The 19,027-nt window shown below is 49.3% G+C and overlaps 2 protein-coding genes, 1 long non-coding RNA gene and 1 other non-coding gene across 4 annotated transcripts; 1 reads left to right on the top strand and 3 right to left on the bottom strand.

Moving 5' to 3' along the window:
* The first annotated feature begins 26 nt into the window (after positions 1-26).
* PEX12 (peroxisomal biogenesis factor 12) lies at positions 27-3,592 on the top strand. Its single transcript, XM_058854629.1, has 3 exons — positions 27-189; positions 572-1,116; positions 1,785-3,592. The coding sequence occupies exons 1-3, from the start codon at positions 64-66 to the stop codon at positions 2,182-2,184; spliced, it is 1,071 nt and encodes a 356-aa protein (XP_058710612.1). The 5' UTR covers positions 27-63; the 3' UTR covers positions 2,185-3,592.
* Positions 3,593-3,677: 85 nt separating this feature from the next.
* On the bottom strand, positions 3,678-6,042 carry LOC131587111 (uncharacterized). The gene is made up of 3 exons (XR_009279304.1): positions 5,998-6,042; positions 5,058-5,152; positions 3,678-4,849 (listed from the first exon to the last, which is right to left on the bottom strand). It is a non-coding gene; the product is annotated as an uncharacterized LOC131587111 (long non-coding RNA).
* On the bottom strand, positions 5,307-5,404 carry LOC131587202 (Z30 small nucleolar RNA). The gene has a single exon (XR_009279314.1). It is a non-coding gene; the product is annotated as a Z30 small nucleolar RNA (small nucleolar RNA).
* Positions 6,043-7,276: 1,234 nt separating the features above from the next.
* On the bottom strand, positions 7,277-17,548 carry UNC45B (unc-45 myosin chaperone B). Its single transcript, XM_058854494.1, has 21 exons — positions 17,433-17,548; positions 17,184-17,267; positions 16,890-17,059; positions 16,582-16,618; positions 16,122-16,297; positions 15,474-15,563; positions 14,879-15,046; positions 14,481-14,649; positions 14,044-14,214; positions 13,048-13,219; positions 12,532-12,832; positions 12,268-12,362; positions 11,481-11,622; positions 10,915-11,055; positions 10,599-10,726; positions 10,112-10,178; positions 9,673-9,786; positions 9,482-9,597; positions 9,033-9,150; positions 8,785-8,940; positions 7,277-8,074 (listed from the first exon to the last, which is right to left on the bottom strand). Exons 3-21 carry the CDS (start codon positions 17,049-17,051, stop codon positions 7,808-7,810), a joined length of 2,790 nt encoding a protein of 929 aa, XP_058710477.1. The 5' UTR covers positions 17,052-17,059; positions 17,184-17,267; positions 17,433-17,548; the 3' UTR covers positions 7,277-7,807.
* Positions 17,549-19,027: the final 1,479 nt, after the last annotated feature.

Below are 19,027 nucleotides of genomic sequence, written 5' to 3'. Positions count from 1 at the left end.
GGAGCGGCACCCGGCGGGACGGGGAGGAGGCGCCCCCTGGCGGCGGGACGGAGCGGCGGTGTCATGGCGGAGGTGGGCGCGCACCTCACGGCCGCCCCGGCCGGCGGGGACCGGCCGTCCGTGTTCGAGGCCGTGGCCCAGGACAGCTTGATGGCCGCCGTGAAACCCGCCCTGCAGCACCTGGTCAAGGTGAGGGCGAGGCGGGCCGCGGGTGAAGGGAGAGGAGAGGCGGCTGGCCTGTAACTCCGGCCGCACTCCCAGGCAGCGAGACAGTTGTGAGCCGCCTGGCTTGCGTTGAGGATTAGAGGCGTCGTTTATAGCTGCTGTAATTTATAATTTAGTTCTTTACTCCGCTTTCAGGTCCTTCCCTGTGAGGGTGAGGAGGCCCTGGCACAGGTTGCCCAAGAGAAGCCCTGAGAGTGTTAAAATCCAGGCTGGATGGGGCTTGGAGCAGCCTGGCATAATAAAAGGTGTCCCTGCTCATGGCAGGGGCTGAATCCAGATGATCTTTTCTGCTCTTTCCAACCCAAACCACTCTGATTCCTCCCGTTTCATGTCCCTTTCGCAACAGGTGCTTGCTGAGTCTAATCCTGCCCGATATGGTTTCCTCTGGCATTGGTTTGATGAGATCTACGTCCTTCTGGATCTGCTGCTCCAGCAGCACTACCTGGCCAGGTGCAGCGCATCCTTCTCTGAGAACTTCTATAGCTTGAAGAGGATCCCCATGGGAGATGGCAGACAGCAATCTCTGGCCACACTTGGCCTGCCAAAGAGGCAGCACTGGAAGTCTCTGCTCCTGCTGGTTCTGGTTCCTTACCTGAAGGGAAAGCTGGAGAAGCTGGTGTCCAGCCTGAGGGAAGAGGATGAGTACTCCATCCACCCTCCCTCATCATCCTGGAAGCGCTTCTACAGAGCCTTTCTAGCTGCCTACCCCTACGTAAACATGACCTGGGAGGGCTGGTTTCTTATCCAGCAACTGGGCTACATCCTGGGCAAGGCTGAGCATCATTCCCCCATGCTGAAGCTGGCTGGTGTCCGCCTGGTCAGACTGACTGCAGAGGATATCCAGGCCCTGGAGAAGAAATGGGCTGAAACCACCTCAAGTGAAACACACAGGTATGGCAGAACCTGGCTTAGCTGTTGCTCTCCAGGGGGTTCCGTGGGTGTGTAAATTTAGAGGTGATGCTGCAAGTAAAAGCGCCTTGTTCCCCAAAAGTTCAAGATGAAAGTTCACTCTGAGAACATGTGCTCCAAAAGGGTGCCTTGTGAGTGAAAATAAGGAAACCAGTAGCAGGGATTAGCTTGAAATGATTTTGTGGTAATAAAAATTTCAGAATTTGGGGGTGTTTTTGGGCATGCAAGCCTTTTTCCTGTTCATCAAGCCTTTACCCTGCACTTTTCCAGCAAAGGAGAGGCAGCAGTTGCAGCAACATTTCTGAAAGGATTGAAACATATTTATTTGATTTTCCTAAGCAGCAGCTAGTCATGGCCACACTGAATACCCTGTGAAATGGTGATCCAGGAGTGAAACACTCTGTGGTCCAGGATCCTCTAATCCAAATTCTTCTGATTAAGACTTTTGAAAAAAGCAGGATTTGGATCTTCCTTAAAATAAAAAAAGAATCTGAAACATCCTAATAAGTGTAAACATGGGGCACGCTGACCAACTAACTTAGCATGTAGGAGCTGTGTGAAGCAGTCACTCTCTGAGGGCTTTTCCCCGTGGTTTCTAGGTGGATAAATGTGCAGTAGTAACCATCTCTCCCTGCTTCTCTCTGCTCCAGCTTTACCTCACGAGTGCAGTCAGCCCTGAGGAGAGCCCTGGGTGGCATTGCCTTCTCCCTGTCCACCGGCCTGTCCGTCAGCGTGTTCTTCCTCCAGTTCCTGGACTGGTGGTACTCCTCGGAAAACCAGGAGACCATCAAGTCCCTGACAGCGCTCCCCATGCCCCCACCCCCCGTGCACCTGGAGCAGGAGCCCAGCTCAGCTCTCCTGCCCAGCCTGAAGACCGTGTGCCCTCTGTGCCGCAAGGTCCGCGTGAACGCCACGGCCCTGGCCACGTCCGGCTTCGTGTTCTGCTACCGCTGCGCCTACGGCTACGTGAAGGCTCACCAGCGCTGCCCGGTCACAGGCTATGCCACAGAGCTGCAGCACCTGGTCAAACTCTACTCCCCTGAGAGCTGAAAGGCTCCCAGGAGCATCCAGCACTTCTTTCTGCATCCCATGGAAGGCTTCAGACCGCCGTGCTCATCGGTGAGCTCCACAGCGCCTTTGAACTCGGTGGTTCATCAGCTTTGCTGCCTTTGCACATTCTGGCAAGGCTCTGCCCTTTGTTGATAAGCTGTTCAAACATCGTGGCAGTTGCAGAGGGATCACACAGCCCCAGCCTGACAGCCAGTACAGAAATGCCTTAAAAGACCAGCTGAAAGGGAGGAAACATTGATTTGGATAAGAGGAATGCAGATGTGAGGATCAAAAACCAGCACTGGTCCTGCATGAGGGCATGAGCCAGCAAATTAAAGAGGTAGGGAAATTCTCCAGGCAGATTTTTCCTCCCTGGGCATCTTCCCAGGTCCTTGTGCTGCTCAGGGTGAGTTCTGGCTTTGTCAAAAGTGGAGATAGGCTTAAACCTCTGCTCTTCAGTCTCCTGCATTTTTAGGCTCTTCACCTCAGAATTGAGAACATCACCCTCCTAATTCCCATCAACGGTTCTAAATTAAGACTTTTGACTCTTTAAAGTCAATCATGGAAAGAGGAATGTGACATTTTCTGCGCAAGAGAGAAAATGACAAAACAGATTAAAAAACTGCCAGCTGATGAGACTGGTTTATTGGTAAATAAGTCTTTGCATTCATTATTATCTGCTTTTATAAAGCAAAGTTCTGATTGAGAACCTAATTTAATCCTTTTCTGGTTATTGGAAAAACAGTTTCCTCCTCTGGGGGTTCTAATTACATAAGAGAGACAACACTAAGGCTGCTTTCACCTTTCCACATGATGATAGTAGATGTAAGATTAGCACTTTGTAGGCTGAGGATCTTTAATGTCCAAGCATTACATTGCAATTATTCCAGCCCCAGCCATGTAGAACATTCATATCAGAACAAAACTTCCTTCCACTGAGCACAGGAGGAAAGAAAACCTGTGTGACATGGTTGGCTCTTGCTTGACACCTGATTTTTCAGGATGGAAGGTTGTTTTTCTGACTCTAGGGAGCAGCAGTGCTCCAGATATCACGGTGACAGTGCTTGGAGAGCACAAGAGCAAAGTTTGCTGCACAAAGTACAGGACCCCACTCTGCTCTTTCCAGATTAAGAGACACCTTCTAACATTTAATCCACTGAGCCAGGTGTCTCATTTTCCCTCCACTTTAGCTCTGTTTCAGAAGATAAGAATCTCCAATATCCTCCTTCACCTGTAAGCAAGAGAGCAAGGTTATTGAATAATGTGGGGAAATGCAGTCATTTGAATCTCCCCAAAACACCTAATAAATGAGATTTGTTCCTGATGCTTTATTATCTCTGTATCCCTGACCCTTCTACTTTGCCACTATGGAATAATAGAAACTGTCTCATTTTTCTCTTCTCCAGTAGCTATGGGATCCATGAAGATACTTCTCTTCCTTCAGAGAGCCAGTAAGAACACACACATCTTACTGGAAGACAGATCACATTGAGGTCCGAGATTTTCTGAGGTTCCAAACCATTTTTACTTTTTGTTAATATCCTGGTGACTTTGGTGCACCAACTCATAAATAAGCATTTGACTGATGATTCCTTCTCAGGATAAGTTTATTTTCCTGTTATCCTTCCTATGCTATTTGTCTGCTGCTCAGGGAGAAGCTGGGCAGGCGTGGGACACTCACCCCCAGCACTGCAGGGCTCTTGGGGAGGTTCATCCCTCAATGCAGGATTACACAAGTTACCTTATCCCACACTGCTCCAGGGCCTCTACAGTTCCTTCTTCCAGGATTAATCCCTCTTTTCTCCCCAAAATGCCCACCAGATGTCTGCCTGCCAGGCCCTGGCTGCTTTCCACTCCTGCACAACACCCTGTCCCTGCCAAACTTGGATTTGGCCAGCTCCAAGACCTGCAGAGAACCACCCACATCAAAGCCTCCCAGTTCTGAGCAGCTGTAATGACTTTTACACAATAAACTGCCCTTTAAAGCTTAGCTGAGTAACAAGCACCAAACCCAGCACAGTGACAGGCTCAGCAATTACCTGGCACATTTGGTGTGTTCCTGGGGACGGCTGCAGGATGCCAACTTGGATCTGACTCCTTTGAAACCTCCTGTCCTTAGCAGCCAAATAAACGCTAATTTGTCAAGTTTCTTGCTCTAAAACAAACTACAAACCCAATTTGGGTTATAGAAAAATTCCCATTTATCTGCTTTTTAACCATGTTCTTAAAACCACAATGGGGTAAAGATTGACAAGAGAAGTTTTTCAGGGAGCACCAACTTTATTAAACCAACCTTTGGACTTACATACTAATTTGTGATTTCTATAGAGTCATGTACATCACATGCCCTCAGGGTGCTTTGGTGTTGCTCAGTACAATTTCATCAACATTAACAGCAGCACTGGAGTTGTTCTGTATCCTGCTGCCAAGACTTCGCCAGTCTTTCAAAAATTCTTTAGTGAACCTAAGCCACATTCACAGCTCATTTAGGCAGTCTTCAAAAATTAGAGCATGAAGCAAATGAGGTTTTGCTACTTCCTTAACAGAAACAAAGTGGCTTCTCCTGTTAAGGGAAAACCACTCTAACATATTCCTAGGTATATATTCCCCATAGATGCTTCCTTCTCCACAGAAAGAGAAATCAATATGAAGATGTCATCAGGACCTGGAAAAGAACAAAAAAACTGAATGAGAGAATAGCCCCATCTCTTTTCTTGGGCCCTTCCCTCAACCCCAAAGGGGTTGCACTTCATAAAAAATATTCCAGAAAGACTCCTGGTTCGCTGCTGGCAATCACTAAATGAGAATACAGCTGAATAAACTGCTAATGAGCTTCTACAGGACAGACAGCTCAGAGTCTGCAATGCACTTACACAGGAGACACAGTGGCAGAGTATCTGGAGTGTGGTGATCCATGGAGCACGCAGGAGAAAACCCAAATCCCCCCCACTGCAAGCTCACAGTAAAGCTGCAGCAACAAGTATTTGGGTTACTTTTCAAATCAATAATTGTTTATCTGCCATTAAAATAAATTGCTAAAAAATCTTAGTATTTTTTTCTTAGGGTACATCCAAGTTTCAAAAACAGCAAAGCTGTTCCCTAGAGACGAGCTTAGCCTAGAGTAGCTCAGAGAGAAGATTAGGTGATCATGCCCTGGTCAGAGCAGAGACACAGAGTCTCTGCAATACCAGTTCAGACTATACTTCGCTCATCATTGCTTCTGGGTAAATCTATTTGCCTTCAGTAAGGAGCCTGCTCCCAAGCCAGGGGCTGGGAGGTTTCCTCCTCCCTCGGAGGATGAAGCACGTGGAGCAGGGCAGCACAGGGGCGGAGGTGACATCCCTTCTACAGCCGAGCAGGAGCTGCGGAACACAGCTCACAAACTGGCATTCCAAGGTCAGGAGAGCCAGGACGAGGCAAACCCAAGAGGAGAAAAGCGTGTCACACCTATAAATGCTGCTGCAGTCAGTGTCTCCCCAAGGCTCCAGAGGCCTGTTTGGATCCCTCCCGTCATGCCACAAATCTGTCCTCTTTTCCCACCTCCTTCCCTGTATCCTCCCCATCAGGTCCCTGCAGCTCCTCAGTCCCCAGTTCCTCTGCCCGTAGCTGCCCTACCCCAGCCACACATCCCCCGAGCTCACAGATATCCTCCCCGCATCTCAGTAAACACCACATGCCCTACACCTCGGACGGGTTCACCCTCCTCATCCAGCCCCCTCCGCGTCCCCTCACACTCCGAGCCCTCCGCTGCCCCACCGCGGTCCCGCATCCCCTGGACCGCGCTGCCCAGCCCCGGTGCCCCATGTCCCGTACCCCTCACGCCGCTCCGCTCCCGCAGGCCCGGCCGTGCCGGGCCGGAGCCGCCCGCTTCGCTCCACCCATCCGCTGGTAACAACCAATCACAGCGCGCGGCTCTGCCGGTGGGGCCCGCAGGAGCCAATAGGAAGGCGCGTTAGAGGAACTGGGGGCGGTGCGAGCGTTTCCCGCCCTGAGGAAGCCTGAGGGGGGCTGAGGGAGGGGACGGTCCCTGTTAGTATAAAATGGGTGTTCTGCCCACGTCTAGCTAAAAGAAATGCCCATAAATGTCTTTTACAGAAGTTATTTCCCCTCTCAGCTTCAGCAACAGTCAGTAGAACCCAGTTGCTCGAAAGAGAAGCTTTAGTGGGAGAAAGTGTCCTTCAATACCAATGGCATTTTGTCTTGATGTCAGAGATGCTGGTTAGGTAAACACGTAGAGAGTTTATGTAAAGTACTTTCGAAAGCCAGTTTCAAAATCCCTAAAAATGGGTATCAAAAATTGAAGGCTGGTAGAAAACAAACCGTATTTCCCAGCACGGAATGTGGCTCTCTCAGTTTAGAAGAACAGCCTGATATTTTACCCTGCTGTGATTATAAAGCACTAGTGATTTAACTGAATGTGATTACATTCATTGAGTACAACTAGAATCACCATCCTAATAAAATAGCCTTTAGATTACTAAACCTATTAGCTTAAAATTTTTAATCTTTTCCAAGTTCAGGACACTAGAGGCATTTTCAGTGTTTTTTTTCCCTTAACATGCAAGAAAAGACTATCCTCATAGTTCCTTTCATAACCCCAAACCTCGACATTTCATCATGCTATGCCTATTGTGAATATTACTAATATTTAGTATGATCAGCAATATTTTAATGTGTTTGAATTAATATTTAAATTATTATTTAGTAAAATTATATTTATTACATGCTTAGGGACTTATGGACTTTCCCCCAAGAACTAAAGGAAGTCTGTGATTTTTGTGTTGTCCAAAGCCTGCATTAAGAATCTGTGCTTGAATGAAAATATTTATGTAATGAAGTTTAACATGATGGCCCACTGGTGGGTTGCTTCTCATTCTGTTTTTTTTTTTCATAAATGGGATATTTTCAACATTCCCTGTGCCTTGGTGTGACAGCTTTGTGGTGACTGCTGCATTTGGGAGCACTGGATGGTTTGTAAGGAGTGAAAATTCAGCCTGTGCTACCAATTACTCCATTTTTCCAGGTGTGATGCAAGCCTGCAAGTGAAACTTCCCTTAAATTTTCCTTTTGCTTAATAAAATCAGAACAGGAATTCCACATGGAACAAATTTATTAAGAGTTCATCCACCATCCTCACACTTTACCACACAATTTCCAATAAATGAAGAAAAAAGCACACAGCTAAAATCCTATTTTCTGACTACAGGATAGAAGGCACTTAACCCTCCCTGTTCCACCATTGCTGGCAATTCCAGAAGTACCAGGAGCTGGAGATGGATGCAGAAGCGATTTCAGCTTTGTTCAGCTTCCTTCCAACAGCCTCCTGACACATCTCCAACAAAACCAACTCTTTTACAGCTGGGCCTTGAAGCTTTCATCATTTTCAGCTGAATGGGGGCAGAGAAAGGATTTACACCATCTGGGAATTACTCAGATGGACACTTCCCAAATTTCCCAAGCAAATTCCCTCCTTTTCCTCATACAGCTTATGATCCTCCAAAGCTGTCCCCAAACTATTCAGTGCCTTGAAAGTGGCACTAGATTTCTCCTCATGGCTCTCACTTTTCCATATTTCTCCATTTCTTCCCCCCACACTCAGCCTCTTTTGGTGCTTTTCATTCCCTCACGCCTGAGAGAGAGGTTTGATCAGCTCATAATCCATGCACTTGGTGAGGCAATCCCGTGCCACACTAATGATGTGCTGCTTCTTGGGGTGATCCTCCTGCTTCCCGATGTAGGTCAGGATCTCCAGGAGCTCTGATCCCACCAGCTTCTTTGCCAGCTCTTTGTCAGCGCTGATTAGGTTGAAAGCAATGACCAGTCCTCGGTGCTGGACCTCCATGTTGTCATGCAAGCAGAGCCTCTGCAGGATTTCAAGCCACTGGGTGGTCTGGAAGGGAAAGAGAGATCATTAGTACTGATTGAAGAATACCTCAACCCAGAGCATGACTTCTGCTTCCTTCAGCAGTAGGAAGAGCAGTACTTACATCACTTATGGTTATTTCATTTTTTAACTAAGGAAACCTGACTCCAAACGTTTGAACCTAATTTTTCTTACGCTTAAGTCAGAATCTTTCACGGCACTGAGACAACACGGAATATATTTCATATTCAGGGTGCTGCATAATCTCTGTAAAAAGAATCTGACCAGAGTCTTGACACAGCTGAGATGACCAGGACACTCCCCCACCCCAATATTCTGAGCTTCTCTTTTGATATGATTAATCATTTTTGTCTTAACAAGCTCCAGTATCCAATTGTGTGCAGCAAAATAGGGTTCAGGAGCTCTCAACCACAGCTCTTCAGACACTCAGCCATGGATCTGGGTTCTCAGGGTCTACAGATCTGTGCAGGGAAGGGACATCCCTTGGGATCTCTAAAGCTCAGTAGGTTATTGATCAAGCTCTTCTCATTTCTGGGTGGAACAAGGTTTGGATTTCAGGTTATTCATTAAAATGGACTAAAAGCATGCACACCCAGGTCCCAGCTTCTCTACACTGAACTAGTAAATTGCATATTCCTTTGGAGAGACTTTTTCATGTCTGAGCCAGGACCCTTGCAGGGTACATCCACACTGCCCACAATCAGTGATGGTCTTACCACTTGAGTCATCTTCGAGCAGAGTTTCTTTTGGGCTGCCGTAAGCATGGCCAGGGCTCCTGCTGCTGCAACCTGAACCTTCTCATCATCCTCACCACACAGCAACACCACCAACTTCAGCCGGTCATTGCCATCAGCCACAAACCGCTCCTGAACCTAAAAAAACCCCAGAGATGCCTAACACAATTAGGGACTGCTCCTCACAGGGGCAGGTGCACACAGTCAGGTTGGACATGCCCAGGGGTTACCTCCTTGTTGACCACCAAGTTGCACATGCACTCAGTGGCTGCCTGTCGAAGTTGGTCGTGGTTCTCAAACATGTAGTTTTCGATATCTGGCAGGGCCTTCTCTTTGATTATCTTCAACCTGTGTCAAAGAGCAGTAAAAACCCCACACTGGAGGTCAAGCAGTAACCAACTTATCAAATATTAACTGCAGGGAAGGCCTTGAAACAAATCAGTGTCTGCAGCCCTGGAACTCATGACATGGCTCATTCCCTGTCTAATGCAGATGAAGTTCTTAAGGTCTTTGCTGTTTCTAGAGGAAAATATGCCACTCTTTTATTCCTATTTCATTAATCTTTTAGCTCTGAGAGCTTTGTAGCTCTGCCAAAGGTAGCTCAAACTGACCACTCTTCAACAAGTAACTCACATTCACTCCTGGGGAAGAAGGAAGATTAAAAAGCAGTAAAGCTCACCTGAGTTTATCACTTCTCCCTGAAAAGTTTGTGAGACCTAACAGAGCCTCATAGTTCTGGAGGCCATCTCTCTCTGTGTTCAGCAGGCTGACGAGGGGCCTCACCACCTCATACACCTGGAAGAGAAGGCCAGTATTAGCAAGAAAGTATCAATGGTTTTGGGTTTTTTTTATTTTTTTTTTTAAGCTTACCCTCTCCCCTGGGAATGCAATGTCTGGATTGGAGATAGCAGCGATTTTTGCCAGAGCATGAGAAGCCTTTATCTTGCCAATGTCTGTGCCTTCCACAGCCAGAGGTATCAGGGCCTGGACACACACACAGGAAAAAGCATTCAGTGTTCTTAAAACATTTACAGGATTGCCTTAACAGACTAAAACAAGTTAAAACTATCTCATAGCCCTCTGTGATGTCTTGCTTTTGTTCCCGAATAGGCACCACGCCAGAGCTTGTAGCTCACACAGTCACTCCAAGAACACCATTTCTTTGGAGCCTTGCAGACATGGGACTGCAGTGTCAGTGTGGCCTGGGGGGGGTCAGCTTGTGCTCTTCTGTCACTGTCCCTCCCCAGAGATACACCCCAGGCTCCCAGCAGACATTAACAGCACAGCAGCAACTCTGAAAAGTAATCACCTTCCCACCACCTTGAGCCACAATGGTCCCACGGTCCTTGGGGTCTTCACACAAGGCAAGAAACACCCTGCAGGGGCACAGAACACTCAGTGAAACAGCCAGGCAGGACAACAGCAGCCAACAGCCCTCATGGAACAGGGGTTGAGGTTGTGCAGGAGTGCCAGAGCCACCAGGTAAATTCCAGGTGCTTAAGCCTGTGTGCACAGCACTCTATGAGGAAGCAGCAAATGTCAGAGTAAGAAGTTTCCAGGTCTGTAAAATGAACTCTATTCCAGCCAGAACCAATACAGAGAACTCAAAAATGCATTCCAGCAAGGCAGCTTGAAGGTCAGAACATGGATTTTTATGATGCTGCTGAACGAATCTTTGGTTTTAAATCTTTGCTTCACACACTTCCCCACGGGCAGAATGCCCCACCCCAGGTGTCCATCCCCACGGCACAGGGGCTGCCCAGCACTCCCAGCTCCCAGGACTACAGTGAAGGCACCTGGCAATGAGCTCCTTGCTCTGGTCTGTCAAAATGGCACTGTCAGCCTTCACCATGCAGGCCAAGGCAGAGACAACCCCAGCCTTCAGCAACCGCTTCACCCGCTTCACCACAAAATCCTTCTTGTCCTGAGGAGGAAACATTGGGAAAGGATTAGCCCTTAGCAGCTGCCATTCTGCCATCCAGCCACCTAACAGCCCAGCCTGGTTGGAGAGCAAAGCAATTTCAGTCTGCAGACTGGAGACCTGAAGTCTGTGACAATGGATGCACCCAAGAAAGTCTTTCTGAACAGCATCTCCAGCTGGACACAACCCACCTTTGGATGCTCCTCAGGCACGTGCTGCTTGGAGAATTTTGCCAGCTGCACCAGCTCTGGGACCAGCTCCTTGGTGTCATAGCTGTTGGTACAGTTCACCAGTGCAGAAGCCACGGAATACAAGATTGTCTTGTCACTTGCCTGCACAGGAAAATAAAAGCTTGTGTGAGGGTGAGGGGAGCATAGCATGTTGGACACAGGTTGGACTGCCATGATGGTGTTTTGCACCAGTGGAAATGTTCTTAGCTTAATCCCCAACTTCATAGCCCACGGCAGGGAAAACCAAAAGTTTTCAAGGTCAGACAAGGTGTTGGACATCATCAGGTCCTGTCAACACCTTGGTGCCTTTGGTTTCCTTGCAGCTGCTGACAATGAAGGTACATGCAACCTCCCTCAGCCTAGGGAGAAGAGCAGCCCTGAGATGTCTCTGGGGCACAGGCAAAACTGAAGTTCTCCTGAACCAGAGCTGGGGGTTGGGGTCACAGCTCCTTCTGACTGAGGCACAGAGGAGAGTGGGAGAACTTGATGCTACCAAAGGAATAAGGGAACAAGGAAAGGAGATAGACCTTGGCTAAATCAAACATAGCCTTCAGGGCTGGCTCATCTTCAACGAAGTCATCTTTCACATCTGCATCGAGGGTGAGGTACGAGAGCCCTTCCACAGCCCATTTCCTGGTGCGAGCATCAATGCTGGTGTTGCACAACCACCTGGAAGAGAGAAAAACACTCACATTTCTATCTCAGGAGCCAGAACTAACTCATCTGGAATAAGAGGGAGGAAAAACAGATATTCAGGCTGATTCAGGCCCAAGTATGTCCTCAGGGTCTGCTGCAGCTCCTCAGACTGGGGATGCTTCCCTTTGAGATGTGACCTTCCTCTCATGGCCCAACTAGTGGGATCTAAATGCTGCAGACAATGACAGACCAGGACAGCTACTCAGCATTGCTTTGCCTTTTCCATCCCATGAAACACGAGATGCCTGCAGGAATGACCACCCAGTCATTCCCTGATCCCACTGCCTTGGTTACTCCACCTGGCAAATTTACCTTCAGTGGGGACTTGTGTTTATTCAGGGTAAGGGTTAATCAGGCTGTGCCACTCTGGCAAGGAGGGAGACAGCGGGTCAGGTGTCTCCCATGGGCAGTGAGGGAGGGAGAAGGCTCCTCTGGATATTGAGGCAGGAGGAACACATGGCTGCTTCACGTCCCGGTGAAGCAATGGCTCTGGGGGCACTGTCAGCTGGCAGGCAGCACAGGAAAGGAAGGCAACGTGTGGGCAGGGTCTCGTGGGAGAGGAACATATTGTACTTTGCAAAGGTTGGAATAACTGAAGGAAGAAGTGAAGCTGCTCACTTTCGGCACTGCTTGGCTAACTTCTCCGTGGAGCCCTCAGCAAACTGCCGCAGGCCATAGTCTGTGCCTCCTGCTGAGCCCAGCTTGCAGAGACCCTGAAAGGACAAAAAGGACATACCAGTGAGAAAGGCTCATTAATCCTCTTGTGTTGCTGCCCCAAAACAGCCCAAGCCCATCTCTCATTCCCAGAACCTCCCTCCTCTCCCAAGTCTGCGATTAAGCTGCTGAGTGTGGCAGGCAACAGAGGTGGGGCTGCATCCTTACCACCAGAGCTCGGATTTTGATCTTCTCATTCTTGGTCTTCTTGTAGATCTCCTTCAGGAGCGTCACCCCGTTGGTGATGATGAAGGTGGCTCGGCTCAGTTTGGTGGAAGCATGGATGAGGGCTTCCACAGCCACCAGCTGGTCAATCTCCCTCTCAGAGCCACACAGGGCAACCATCATCTCCATCACTCCCTTCATGCCAAGCAGCTTGTTGCCCAAGTCAAAGGGCCCTTGCAGAACACCAGACACAATCTGGACAGCATGGAGCGTCTTATCCATGTCTTGTGGGTCGATTTTGCTCCTGCATGGGATAGAGGGAGTAGGGTATAGAACAGCAGTGGGGAGGGAATGAATCACATTGGGCATTTGGGAATGCAAATTCCTGCCAAGCTGTGTTCTCAAGCAAGTCAGAATCTCCCAGAGCTCCAGTTCTGAACACAAGTGGACTTTAAGTACCTGATCTCACCCTCAAGAGCCCCTGCTCCTGCCCTCTGGGCCAGCTCACCCCTGACTCACTTGATGTACTCCTCACAGATCAGCCGGTAGTTGTCCCGCTCCGGGTCGCAGCGCAGGTCATCGTAGAGCTTATTTAGGAGGACAGAGGCAGTCAGCTGGGTGTTCTCTGTCAGTGGCAGGCAGTCAGGCATCTCAGGAATCTGGCCCACCACTTTCAGAATCTTTTTTAAGCCTGGAAATGATGGAGTGATATGGCTGTCAGAGGGGAGAGGGTCCGTGTAAAACTCAGGATACCATTTGTTACTTTCTTGCTGTGGAATAGCCAGCTTGGATGGTTTTCAGTTATTTTGCAGCCTTATCACATAAGTTTTAAGCAAAAAAGACACTCACATATTTGCTGGGGAGGAGCTTCTGCTGGTGAGATTACAGGTTTACAGCATCAGGCTTTTTTCCAGTTCTCTAAGTGAGATAAGCAAAACTGAACCCCTGGCTGGATCTGTTATTTCTGTCAGGAGACATTAAACCTACTGACCTCCAAGGCTGGAGGCTCTGATTGAGGAAAACTCAGCCACTTTCAAGTGATTCTGGATGACTTAACTCTCCTTTTGCTGAATTATTGTTAAATGACTTCCATCAAAATAGCAACACACACATGCATTGGAATTACTATAAAAACACATATTCCTCATCCTTGTCCAGTGTTAGAATTGATCAGTTTATGGGTCCACCAAGCCCAGGAGGGTGCTCATCTCATCCTGTCTAACCCAGACAATTTATCCAAGCCAAATCCTCCTAACATTAGCAAATACATTGGAGAAAACAAACCTGAGATATTAGATTCCTTTAGAAACTCAAAAATTCTTGCTCTCATACACAGTTGATTTTCTCTTAGTACTATTTCCAGCTAGTAAGTCTAACTTTGCTCTGGGCTTGCATGCACCAAAAAAAGCCAGAGAGGATTTATTTTATAAGAAGGACCAGTTCTACAGGTATTCAGGCAAGAACACACAGCTCCACATCTCCCACATCAGAACAGGATGGCGGGCAAGGACTGACCATTGTCGATGACAAAGATGCTCCTGCTGTTGTCATGGTCTTTCAGGTCCTTCCTTGGTATGTTCTTGTTGAGAAGGTTGAGGGCTCGGTCTCGCCCTTGCCCAGACACTTTCTTACTGACCAGCATATCCAGCAAACGCATCGTGATCATCCTCAAATCCTTCTTAGTGTCTACACAGAAGCAAAACAGCAGCAGCCAGTTACAAGAACTTACCTCTGAAAGCAGATGAGCTCAATCAAACCCATTCAAAGCCATTGTGTGGCTGGAACAGAAGTATTTAAGCTATCCATGAGGACAAGAGCTGTGTGCAGGTTGTCCTCCTGTACAGCTGAAGGGTGAAGTCCAGCAAAGAAGAAGGAATAAGGTGGAATCCCAGGAGCAGAGCCCCACTCCTCCTGCAGGCAGAAGGAATGGAGAGCAGGTGATGTGCTGTTACCTAGCACTAGAGCCTCCTCCTTGCCGTGGTGCTCCTCCTTCCCCTGGTCCAGCAGGCAGTCAGTGATGGTCTGCAGGAGGTTGCAGACAGCCAGGGAGATTTCTTCGTTGTCCACCGACATCCACATGCAAATGCTGTCGATGCCCAGGTAATGGAGAATGGCAGTGGCCTGGCCCCATGAAGGAGAGAGCAGGATGGTGTTAGCAAAGGCCCTTCCTCCCCGTGTCCTCTAGGCTCAGCTGGGACAAAGAAACTATTTTCCTCAGCGAATCCTGAATCAGCACAAGTCAAAGTTTTAATCTTCTCCCGCTGCTCACAAACAACACAAACTATTTCAATTTCCCCCTCCCCAGGTGCAAAAGGCAATAGCAGTGGAGGTCCAAGCAGCCTGTCCTTACCCGAGCCTTATGTCCTGTGCACATTCCTGAAAGTGTCCTCACGGCTGCCAGGATCAGCTCAGGATTTTTGGTTTCTATCAGCTGCAGCAGCAAGTTGACCCCATTATTCTGGAAAATCCTCTCGGCACCTGCTTCCTCCCGCCCCAGGACTATGAGGTTGTTTGCAGCCTAGGTGGGAGGCAGAAGAACCAGGGATCAGTGGCACAGCTCAGCCTCCAGAACATCTCCATGCAGCTCTGGGAGATCCTGGTGGGAGCCATCTCCTTACAGATGCAGCAGATCAGCCCAAACCCCACCAGACAGTTTATCCAGGTGAATTTAGGGATCAGCTCTGCTCTGCCCGAGAAGAGTGGGTCACTGCTTGAAGAAAACATCTGGAAAGTGGCAAAGATGGACGTGAGCAGAAGTCCAGGCTGATCCCACCTTTGGGATTTTGGGAGGTTGGACCACCTGCTCTCTCAGAGTGCAGTTCACCTCCCAGCTCCTTCCCTCATCCTCCATCCAGGGGAGGTGGGGAAGGGAACGCAGGGTTCTGCTCCCTGGTGCAGCCTCTGCCATCAAACAGCCATTTTGCCAAGTCCAGGGCAGTTCTCACCTTTTCTCGCTTTTCTTTGTCACTGTTCTCATCCAGCAGGATCTCAAACATCTTCTGCACCCTCGAGTCCGTGGAAAACTGAATGCGCAGCTGTGCCAAGAGAGAGAGAGCACAGATCATCAGGAGGAGAAAAACCGAGGAGCAACTTTCCTTTTTCCCTTCAAGAATACTCCCTCCCCTCAAACCACAGGCAATTGAAGCTGAATAACAGGAGATACAATTTCTCAGCAATCAGCATCCATTACCCATCTCATGGGCTCAGGCAGAGCCAGACCTAAACCTTAATCTCTGAGACTTCACAGTACATAGTAGTGCAAAGATTTCTTCACAGCACCCCTGTAAAGGTAACCATAGCAATGTGGAACCGCCAGACCCAACCCAAAGCTGCTCCAGTCCCTTGCCAAGACCTTTCCAAGACACTCAGGACCAGGCCAGCCTCAGGAGGGAACCTCCACACTTTTTAATTTCACCATTCAACCCAATCCTCAGATTTACACACATGAGGTATGAACATCCAGTCAATGGAGCCTATTTATCCCCCTATACTGCCACAAGTTTCCAGTATGACCAAAAATCCATTGATGAAACCCAGAGCGAGGATTTCCCACCCCTGGTCTGTGAATCCAGGTCTGTTCCCCTGGCATTTACCTTCTCCTGGATGTTGGCACCCAGTCTCCTCAGGGTCTCCTGGAAGTTTTTATTGCGAGGTTCAAGGGTGGCACATTTCTGAGCGTCTTTGAATGCTTGGTCTAACTTCCCCAGTTTTTCCAGGGCTTGGCTGCGCCGGTACAAAGCTTTGATATCTGAAGCATTGATGTCAATAGCTGGAAAAGGAATCCAAAACACCAGGCATCAGAGCTTGCTGCTTGGAAGAGGCTTATGCAAACTGTGATTTGCTTTGTTATTAGCATCAATCAGTGCCTGATTAGCACTGATTGCACCAGCACACTGAACTGGAACATCACTTGAACTTCCAGAAATTCTCTTGTGGCCTCAGCACTTGGGTGTTAGTGGACATCAAGGAATAAGGCCACAGTGTCCCAAAAGCAGATGTGAGAGCAGGCTGAGCAAGTGCATCCAGCTCTCCTCATAACAGCCCCCTCCTCACCTCTAGATGCATCCGAGGCTGCCTTGGCATATTCCTCCTGTGAAACCAGAAAGGAGAGATTTGTTAGCATGGAACAGCAGGGCATGTCCCCATTGCTGATGGACATTGGGACCTCTCTGTTCCCATTTGCCAGTGGGACTTCCCAGTAAAGCTCCAGCACAAGCCCAGAACATTTCATTTCAGACCAGCTGGAAATACCCTATTCAATAAATGGACAAACCACCCAGTCCACAGCCAGTGAGTGCCCTTGGCTGCCCTCCTGCTCTTCTCCCCTTGAGCACTGCCCAGGTTAGGGGAGTTTTTCTCACCTTTTTGAGGAAGCAGGCTGCCCTGTTCCTGTACAGCACCGCCTGCAGCGCCTTGTCCTTGTTCAGCTTTATGGCTTGAGTGTAGCTTTCAAGGGCTTTCTCATAGTCACTGGCCTGAAAATATTTATTGCCCTCCTCTTTCAGCTGGATGGGATCCTCCATCTGGAGAGCTTGAAGGAAAAACATTAATTTGTGTCCCCTTTTCAACTGCCTGGGTCGCCTGCCTACTCCCCCAAGCTGAGTTCCACCATGAGACTCACATATAATTAACACACATTAATAAAAGCAGCTTACCAGGCCGAAAAGTTTTGAAAATAAAGACCTAAATGGCTCTTCAAGGCTGTGACTTCTCAGAAGCTTTTCCCACCAATATAGGTCCTTCGGAGTCAATTAAAAAAAGAAAAAAGAAAAAGAAAACAACAACAAAAAACGGAATTAAAGCAATCTGCCAGCACTATGGAGAGTCTGTGGCTCAAGAAAGAGCTCACTTCCCACTCCAAGTTTGGGCAGGACCTGGCAGCTCCTGCTGCCTGTCAGCGTCACCTGTCACCACAGCCTGTCCCCTCCTCGTCCCCTCGTGCTTTATACGCCTGGGGAGGGCTGGGAGCCAGGGCCAGCTCGGGGGGCAGCTGGCTGTAAGCAGGCAGCAGCCCTCTGCAGCAGGAGGGAATCCTCTCCCACCTGCCAGGGCAAATCCCAGCTCCTCTCTGCCTGCAGAGTGGCAAAGGGTGTGCGGAGCAGGAAAAGGGAGGTTCGTGCCAGAAAAGCCCACGGCTGGGATGTCTGACCCTTATCACAGTGCTCAGACCCCTTTCCCTTTCTATTTAAGGAAGCATGAGACAGCTGAGCCTTGGGGACAAGTGGCCCCAGGCCAGCAGCTGCAGCAGTGCCCAGCACCTTCCAGAATTCCCTGGGATGGAAAGCTGACTGACACCCAGCGCTGCCTCCTCCTCCTCCTCCTTGCAGAGCCTTTGGGAGCCCATCCCGCTGGAAATCCCACCCCTGCCTGGAGCTTCCACCAGCCCCACACCTGGTCATTCATGGGCTGGCACAGAGGTCTGGACTGGAACACACTGGAAGTGCTGTGATGAGCGGCTCAATTTGAGTGACACCAGGAGACAGAGCAGCGCTGAGCTCCAAGAGAGCTGAGCTTTTCAACCCACTCTGTTCCCCAGCAGTCACACTCAGGAATTCTGCTTTTTGATTTATCTTCCCCCAAATGCAGGCCTTGCCTTCCCCCAAATACCTACCAGCACCCCAGCTATAAAGCAAAGCAGGGACTGGCAGGATGGAGAAATGACTGAGGAGAGCATGGGCTGACCAAGACACCGCCAGGAGCAAAAATATCATTGTCTTTAATTGTGTGATCTGTGTTGTGGCTTGTGGCTCTTATACAGCAAGAATTAGCAGAGAACTTCCCTGTGCAGGGCTCCTGTTTTATTCACCCACCACCAGCAGCACTGTCCAGTCCCTGGTATTCCTGGCAGGCAGCGATTCCATTTGTAAATCCCTTCACAGCAAATCATCAACACCACAGCTGCAGGCAGCTTCATCAAGAGCAGCTCCCACATCTTTACCTGTCTGGGAATAGGTCCAAGGCACAGGGACAATAGCTATGGAAAGTGCAAGATGCCATCCCTGCCTTGGGTAGACTCAGCGCAGCGGCTTTTCCAGCATTCACCTGGATTAACCCACCAGAAACTCCAACATTTAGGTGCTGGGCAGGGCTCAGCTGGCTGAAATACTCGTGGGATACAGCAGCCAGCCAGAATAAAGGTTCATTGCCACTGCAGGTAAACTGAGCTACAAAAACCAAAGCGTGTCGGGTGCTGCTGCTGCTGCTCCAGGCAGAGCTGAGAGGGCAGGGCAGGCTCAGCAGCGAGTGCCGAGAGCCCTCTTCAGGCCTCGGCTGGAAAGATAATAATAATAAATACCCCCAAACGCAGCTTTTCCCAGGAGAACTTCAAGCCTCCGAGGCAGCCCGGGAGGGCTGTAGGGCAGCAAAGCCCGGCAGCCCTTCGTGCACCTTCATCTCCCCCCGGGCAGCAGCGGCTGCTGAGTCTGGACAAAGCCAGCCCGGGAGTGTCCCCGATCTCGGGATGGCTCGGTTGGGAAGGGACCCAGGGCCCGGCTGATCC

Source organism: Poecile atricapillus, chromosome 21 (assembly GCF_030490865.1).
Source record: "Poecile atricapillus isolate bPoeAtr1 chromosome 21, bPoeAtr1.hap1, whole genome shotgun sequence".
In the NCBI taxonomy this organism is placed as follows: domain Eukaryota; kingdom Metazoa; phylum Chordata; class Aves; order Passeriformes; family Paridae; genus Poecile; species Poecile atricapillus.
The sequence above is the reverse complement of the archived record's forward strand: the minus strand, read 5'-3'. Positions and strand labels throughout refer to the sequence as shown.